Genomic DNA, 8664 nt, shown 5'->3' with positions numbered 1-8664 from the left:
ACCCTCGGGCGGGAGCGCCGCCGCGCTTCCCAAGCAGCGCACTATCCAGTGCGCCACCGGGCCGGCCCAAGTGGTCAGGGGTTTTGTGTTCAAATCCTAGCTCTGCCCTTGGCTCCCTCTATGACCTTGACAAACCCTTTCTGTCCACTCAGTTTCCTCTCTGAGAAGTGAGGGAGGCAGAAGGTTCCTCCCTGTGCTGACATTTCATGCTCTGTAACCAAACTGCCTGTCCCCCGAGTATACACCCCGGGAAGGAAGCAAAAGGCCCCGTTCTGACATCCTCAGCTACAGAATATCTGAAAACCTAGTTGCAGAGTTCAGGGGAGGCACACATGGCTAATAAAAGTAGATGGTGTGCTGGGTGTTTTTCTGAGAGGCAGAGAGATGCATGTGACCTCTCATGCAATGGGTTGTGTAGCCTCTCTGGACCAAGGGGACTAAATAGGCTCTAGGAATAATTGGGGACGAGGGTCCTTGGGAGAGAGCCACAGGGTGCATGCAAGCATGAGGTTCTGCCATAGCGTGGTTTGGAGGTAACTGAGTGTCTCAGGTGTGCTGGAAGGCAGGGGGCCAGAGGTCGAGTGTGGAGAGAAGCCAGGAGGGTAGTTATCTCCTAATTATTGCTTGCACTGGAATGTTTTCTTCCATTTAGAAAATGGTTTGATTGTTTTGATTTTTTTTTTTTTTCATGCTGCAGGAAAACAGCCAGGTGGGGTCTATCCAAGCCGTGTGGGTGGTGTTTTCTAATTACTGGGCTGGACTTTCTTTTGCCAATTAGGTGGCTTTCTTAGACCTGCCATTTTCTAACTGGATTACTACATGGGGGAACTTACTTTTGTATAACCTCTTTCATACTGAGTAAGAGCTACTTTCAACATGTAAGTAAATTCCATCTTGGCACGTTTGGGTGCTTTCAAAAGCCTGCTCTCAGACTGAAATCAAAATTGGATACTGACTTTTATGAAAAAGAACACAGGGACGTCTTCTCCCCAGAGGTGGTTTCTTTCAGCATCTCTATCTCATTTAAGGTCCCTTCATATCTGTGTGTTAGCTGTTTGGGTGGAAGGTACAGTGGCTGAGGAGATTCCCATCTAAAAGGAGGTGTTTATTGATAACTGATTGTTTTTCTCACACCATACACAAGAATTAACTCAAAATGTATCATAGACCTAAATGTAAGAGCTAAAACTATAAAACTCTCAGAAGAAAATATGAGTAAATATTCATGACCTTGGATTAGGCAAAACCTTCTTAGATATGACACCAAAAGCACAGGCCAAAAAAAGAAACAATAAATTGGACTTAAATTAAAAACTTTTGTTCCATGAAGGACATCAACAAGAAAGTGAAACACAACCCACAGAATGGGAGAAAATACTTACAAATTTTATGTGTGATTGTCGCACTCTTTTACCTGCCCATAATCCTGCCAACTGGGCCAATTGTCAAGCTAGGGCTGGATCTGGTGCTCACAGACCCCTCAAGCCCATTCACAGACTGGGTCACAAACACTTCACATGGCAGGCTGGGTCCCAGACCCCTCACACGCAGGTCTATGAGCTAGGTTACCGGCAAATAGGTCCTTGGAAGCTGTAGGTTCAACAGCATCATCTGCACGGCACAGACACCCGAGGCAGACACCAGCCAAGCTGTGGGCAGCACTGCACATGCGCACTAACTCCACCCCCACATAATTTGCTTACAAAGAATGCGCTGCACCACCCCCAACCATACCTAAGGCGAGGGGCCTGATTAAATTATTCTATTTTCCCAACAATCCACCCCTTCGGGGTCCCTCACCGTACAATCCATGCATTAAGAATCTTCTGCGATGTTCCCTTAGCAAGGATAGACAACCCTTAACCTGATTAAATTATTCTATTTTCCCAACAATCCACCCCTTCAGGGTCCCTCACCATACAATCCATGCATTAAGAATCTTCTGCGATGTTCCCTTAGCAAGGATAGACAACCCTTAAATTCACATATTACACATTCCGTCCCAGTCCCAAAAGTCTTTAGCTTGTTGCAGCACCAACTCAAAAGTCCAAAGTCTCATCTGAGACTAAAGGCAAAAGTCCTTCCAGCTGTGAACCTGTAAAGAGTCAAAAGCAAGTTTATCTACTTCCAAGATAAAGTGGGACTGATGTTGGGTACATATTCCCATTCCAGAAGGGAGGAATAGAAAAGAAAAACAGGCCCCAAACAAATCTGAAACCCAAGCAGGCAAACATGAAGCACACTGGGGCACCTGGACACCTAAAGCGTTGTGCAACCTCACTCCTACAGCTCTGCCAAGTGCAGCCCATTGAGCTGCCCTGGTGCCTGCAGCTTTTCCAGGCTGGCACTGCACACTGCCAGCAGCCCCACGGTTCTGGGCTCCTGGTGGCAGTCCCACCATCCTGGCTCCACTACACATTTCCTCAGTGGGGGTTCGCTTTTCTGCTCCACATTGCTCCGTAGATGACCTCCGCAGCAGCTCTACCCCTGCAGCAGGTGTCCATCTGAATCCCCCGGCCTTTTCATACATCTTCTGAAATCTAGGTGGAGGCTGCCACGCCTCCACTGCTCTCACATATTGCTGGCCTGCAAACTTAACACAATGTGAACACCACCAAGGTTTTCACCTTTTGCTCTTTGGAGGTGCTGAGGGAGGATTGCTCCAGCCAGAGCACCTGGGATGCAGGGACCAGTTTGCCAAGGGCAGCAGTGCCCCAGGTCTGTCCTCCGGAAAAACTCAGTTCTCCTACAATGGGAAGGGTGCTCTCCCAAACTTCTCAAACACCCTCAGGGCCTGTGATGGGTGGGGAACCCATCCAGACTTCTCAAAGCCTTTAGAGCTTTTTCCCTGTTGTCTTGGGTACTTAGCATCTGGCTGCCCCATCCCCAGCTCCTGAATTATTTCAATCAGCTCAGCTTACACTGGCTATTCACTCAGTCTCAGGCAGTTCAGCAGTGTCCGCCCATACAGTTCAAACACCTGCATTTGCCCAGTCCATCAAGGAGTGGCTGCCCTGCCCCTGTGCACATCTGCGGCTCTCCTGAAACCGCTGCCACCAAGACAGGTGCGTAGTCACAGAGACTAACTTTTCCACCTTTTCACCAGGTGAAAACATAGCTTGAAATTCTGCAGGGGCACCCGTCCTCATGTCATCTGCCCATCTGCATGTAGCACTCTTTTCTTGGGTTTATACTTCACCCGTCAAGCCATTGGGTTTAAATGGCACCCTTTGAGCCATCTGCCTTCCGACAAATGCAACATGTATTTACTACATCGTCTCTAGAGCACGTTACACCATCCACCCCTAGGTCCCATAGTTGCAGCAGCCAGGGGCTCTCCCTGTTTCTGCTGCTTTACTGTCTCAATTTCTCGTGCACAACAGGCCATGCCTGGAGATGCATGGTTTCCCCCAACTCACCACTGGGTTGGTCGTCTTCCCTGGTGTGAGAAACAGGAGTGGCCAGTCACTGCATGTCATCCTCCAGGATAATCATCCTTGCTTCCAAGAACTCTGCTTTCTGCCACAAATCTCGATCAGTTTGCAGCATAGTTAACAGCAGCCAGGCTCTGGTCCACAGAAAAGTGGCCACCGGGCACCACATGCTCAAGGATAGCCACATTTCCTCCCCCTCCCAAGGGGTTTTGCATTGTAGTACCTTGTCTATGCTGTCTTGCAGTACAGTGTGCAGCAACCAGATCCCAGTCAACAGGAAGGTGGCCATAGGGCACAGCATATTTACGAGTGGCCACACTTCCTCCTTCTTCCACGGGCTTTCATCTCCTGTACCTGCTCAGAATCCTGTCGCAGACTATGCCAATTGTCATGCTCTTTTACCTGCCCATAATCCTGCTGACTGGGCCAATTGTTGAGCTAAGCCTGGGTCTGTTGCTCACAGGCCACTCAAGCCCATTCACAGACTGGGTCACAAACCCTTCACATGCCAGCCTGGGTCCCCAGACCCCTCACACACCAGGCTGGGTCCCCAGACCTCTCACACACCAGGCTGGGTCACCATACCCCTCACATGCCAGGCTGGGTCACCAGACCTCTCACACACAGATCTATGAGCTAGGTAACCAGCAAACAGGACCTTGGAAGCCGTAGGTCTGAGAGCATTGCCACACGTGGCATGGATGCCTGAGGCAGATGCCAGCCAAGCTGCAGTGGTGCCACACATGTGTACTAACTCCACCCACACACACAATTTGCTTACAAAGAATGTGCCACACTACCCCCAACCATAGGTAAGGTGAGGGGGCCTGGTTAAATTATTCTGTTTTCCCAACAGTGATCAGGAACATGTATCTAGAATATTTAAAGAACTGTCATAGCTCAATAATTTGAATTGGCATTTCTCCAAGGAAGATGTACAATTGTCCGATAAGGACATGAAAAGGTGCTAAACTTCACTGGTCATCAGGGAAATGCATGTATCTAGAATATTTAAAGAACTGTCATAGCTCAATAATTTGAATTGGCATTTCTCCAAAGAAGATGTACAATTGTCCGATAAGGACATGAAAAGGTGCTAAACTTCACTGGTCATCAGGGAAATGCAAACTAAAACCACATGATGAGATATCATTTTGCACCCACTGGGATGGCTGTGATCAAAAAGACACCAACAAGTGTTGGTGAGGACATAGAGAACGGGAACACACACTGTTAGCTGGAATGTAACATGGTGCAGCTGCTTTGGAAAACAGTCCTCGAAATGTTAAACACAGACTTTCCATATGATCCAGCAATTCCATTTCTGGGTAGACATCCAAAGAAGCAAAAAGCAAGGACTCCAGCAGATATTTGTACACCCATGTTCATAGCAGCATTATTTACAATTGCCAAAAGGTGGAAACCAAACAATGTCCATCAACTTGTAGATGAGTAAACAAAATTTGGTATAGCCATAAATGGGATATTATTTACTGACACACTCTACAACATGGATGAACCTTGAGAACGTTATGAAGTGAAAGAAGCCAGACACAAAAGTCCACATATTATATGATTCTGTTTATGTGAAATATCCAAAATAAGCATATCTGTAGAGAGAAAGCAGATTAGTGGCTGCGTAGAGCTGAGGGTGGGGGTTTGGGGAGAAGTGGGGAGTGGCTGCTAATGGGTATGGGGTTTCTGTCTGAGGTGATGAAAATGTCCTAAAATTACACTGTGGTAGTTGCGCAACTCTGATTATACTGAAAATCAATTGAATTGTGCACTTTAAATGGATAAAATATATAGTAAGTGAATTATATCTCAAAGCTATTTAAAAATAGAACTATGGTTTGCTGACTTAGCACCTGGAGGTCTGCTGCTCTTGAAGGAAAAAGTTGTAGTCAGTAGATACATAGTGACTGCAAAGAAAGTGAGCTGGAAGTTAGATGCTTGGAGCACAGAGGAAAGGAGAGGTGCAGGATTTGCCTGCAAGAAGCTTATGTGCACATGGGGGAAGGTGACATTAAGTTAGACATGTAAGTAGCAAAAATATCTCCCACCCCTAATTGTGTCCTCCTGAAGCCTTTCTCACTAGTTGCCCAGACTGCACCAAGCCAATGGAGGAAGGAGTGTCTGTCACCTTCCAAAGTAAAATATAAATATTTAAATAATTATCCCTGCAGATCTCAAATTGGGGTAAGAAATGTGCTTCAACTTCTTTGGAGTCAGCAAAGGCCATTTGGGAACAGTTATTTTGCTTGCTTTATCTCTTTCTTCAACTCTTTGGAAAGGTTCTTAGAAAAAGGTTAGTTCAGCTGACAGCGGTTGTTGAACACCTGCTGCATGCAGGGACTGAGTGGAAGGACCAGGCAAGGAAACATGCGGGGGCATTGTGTATGAAAGGTGCTCTGGAGGGGAGGGGGTGTGGGGTGCTCATGGGCACATGGCGGAGGACATTTGACCTAGACCTGGGAGACCAGGGCAGGCTTCCGGGAGAAGTTAGCCAGGTGAGGAGTGGGAGGTGTGTTCTGGGCAGAGGAAACCTACCATCCAGGAACAGTTCTGGCCCATTCATTTACTTTATCTGCTGTTCACCTTCATCATCACCCTGTGAGATAAGGTATTATTATCCCCACTTTACAGATTGGGAAACAGAGACTCAGTCTTTAAAGGATTTTCTCAAAAAACAAAACTAAGTGGCAGAGTTGGAATTTAACCTAGTTTTCCTACCTTCCAAGTTAGAACACTTTTTACTATGCCTTACTACTTCAGTGACCAATACAAGACTATATAATATAACATAACATCGTTTTTCCAATTATAGAAATACAAATGATCATTGTTGAAAACGTAGAAAATAAAGAAAAAGCATAAAGAAAAAAGAATGATCCTGACACTGAAGACGGGTGGTGTATAGTTGTCTAGCCTCCAAATTGGATTATGCTGTCTAACAAACTGTTTTTCACAAAAATACATTAATATTTCCCATGTCATTAAACATTCTCCTATATAATAATTGTAATGGTTATCAAGTATTTTCTCTTTGGGATATACTATGATTTCTACCCAATTGCAAGGCTGAAACTTTAGGATATTTTCTTGCCTAACTCTTGCTCTTATAAGCAAATATTGTCATGGACATTTTTGCAGATCAGTCTTTGTCTAAGATGACTTTTTAGAATTTAGCCTAAGAAATTTCAGTGTCAAAAGAGGTAGACATGTTTTAAGGCTTTCGATTGTCTTCGAAATGTACTAATTTCCACTTTGACACTAGAGCATGTTTATTTTTCTGCTTGCCACAAATATTGTTGTCCTTTTAACTTGTCACCTGGATAGTTACCACATTAACATTTTCATTTCTTTCCTTATTGTTGAAGTTAAATTCTTTATGTGCTTATGATAATTTTGTTAAGTGCCAAAATGTGTGACATTGACTAAAAAGCTCATTGAGCATTTAAAGAATGAAGGTGTCTTTATAGACCAGAGGTGATAGGTTGAGAATACATTTTGCCAAATGCTGTGACTTTGCTGCTGGGAAAAAATGGCTTAGATGCTGTGTCAGGCTGTACTGGGGAGCAGGGAAGTGGAGAGGAGTTATCTCCTAGATTTAATAACTGTTTCCTTTCTCACAGGTTCTTAAAGGTGGACAGGAAGCACCCACAAAACCCAAAGGTCGTCCCAAGAAGAACTCCATCCCCACGTCAGAGGAGATTGAGGCTGAAGAGAAGATGAACAACCAGGCCCAGGGCCAGGAGTGCCTGGAGCCCTCCCAGGGACAGGAGGAGCTCTGTGAAGCCCAGGAACCCAAACTGCGCACTGTCCCGTTAGAGATGGCAGAGCCACCAGGCCAGCCCCAGGAGTTACCAGCAGCCTCTTCGGAACCCCCCCCATTAAGCTAAACTAGAACTCTTTGTGGGGGAAGGGGGAGACTGGGAAGAAGGGAAAAGAGAGAAGGCAGGGGGATCAGGGTGAGAACAAGTTCCAACAGCCTGGGGAACCGGGGAGACGAGCTCCGCCACCTCCTCCTCCCTCCCACAGTCCTCAGTGGCATTTTCATCACCAGCGTCCTGCTTGTCTTGGCCTTTCTCTTCCTGGAAGGCTGCTTTAGCCACGGACGCCCTGGATTAAGGGAGACAGTGCCTGGGAGCTGTGTGCCCCCTCTGGGGTGATGGTTTTGGGGCAGGGGACAAGCAGCAGGCCTGTGCTGCAGAGCCAGAACCGGGCCTGGCAATCGGAGGTTGCCCCGCTGTCACCGTCACCAGCCAGCCCCAGGCAGGCAGGCGTCAGTGCAGAGAGATGCCGAGGCGCTCGGGCCCCACGCCCAGGTCCCCTGCTGACTCAGCAGGGCCTGGCAATCGGAGGTTGCCCCGCTGTCACCGTCACCAGCCAGCCCCAGGCAGGCAGGCATCAGTGCAGAGAGATGCCGAGGCGCTCGGGCCCTACGCCCAGGTCCCCTGCTGACTCAGCACTCATTTCTGTAGCTTTAAAAGAGAATTTAATGCCTTGGGGTTTTGGGGGGCGGGGGGTTGGTGAGGGCAGGCAAAGAGTTGGGGGAAGGGAGTCCAAGTTATTAGAAATGTTTCTGAATCAAGTCTGTTGTTTGAAGACCCGTGTGCCTTTGTAACCCATCATAAGACGTCAGGTGACCTGAGAGCTGAGAAGCTTTGCTTTCCTTGCTTTGTTACGCTGCCATCGCTGAAGCTGCAATGCAGATGTGTTAAGATAACTTTTATTTTTTAATTAAAAATAAATCAGAAGGATAGAGTGTTTTGTTTCTTCCGGGGAGTGTAGTTGACCCTTCCTGAGTGTGTCCTATGCGAGAGACAGCCAGCCAGGTGGCCGGGCCTGCATCTGTCCATCTGCAGGGCAGAAGCCCAGGCCAGGCCATTGGTGTCCAAACGCCTAGAGCGTGGAAGCGGCATGAGGCCCCGGGCTGATCAGGGAGCAGAGCGGCTGGGCTCTCCCGCTGCCCCTCCACTGCAGGGCAGAAGCCCAGGCCAGGCCATTGGTGTCCAAACGCCTAGAGCGTGGAAGCGGCACGAGGCCCCGGGCTGATCAGGGAGCAGAGCGGCTGGGCTCTCCCGCTGCCCCTCCATGCCTTCTGCCAGAGCAGCTCCTTTACATTTGGGGCTTTAAAAACAGTTTTACTCTTTTGAAGAGGTTATAAATTTATGTGCTTCAAAAGCCAAAACTCTATAAAAAGAAGTCTTGCTTCCACCCCATTCCC

General features: G+C 47.5%; 1 protein-coding gene across 1 annotated transcript in view; it reads left to right on the top strand.

The window, feature by feature from the left end:
* The window catches only part of BARX2 (BARX homeobox 2), a 19710-nt gene extending 12374 nt beyond the window's left edge, over positions 1–7336 (top strand). Inside the window, exon 4 of the mRNA XM_008593153.1 lies at positions 7070–7336. Coding sequence (XP_008591375.1) covers positions 7070–7336 — 267 coding nt within the window. The remainder of the gene's footprint in view (positions 1–7069) is intronic.
* Positions 7337–8664: the final 1328 nt, after the last annotated feature.

Source organism: Galeopterus variegatus, unplaced genomic scaffold, assembly GCF_000696425.1.
Source record: "Galeopterus variegatus unplaced genomic scaffold, G_variegatus-3.0.2 Scaffold8777, whole genome shotgun sequence".
Lineage (NCBI taxonomy): Eukaryota > Metazoa > Chordata > Mammalia > Dermoptera > Cynocephalidae > Galeopterus > Galeopterus variegatus.
This window is presented reverse-complemented; position numbering and strand designations above follow the sequence as displayed.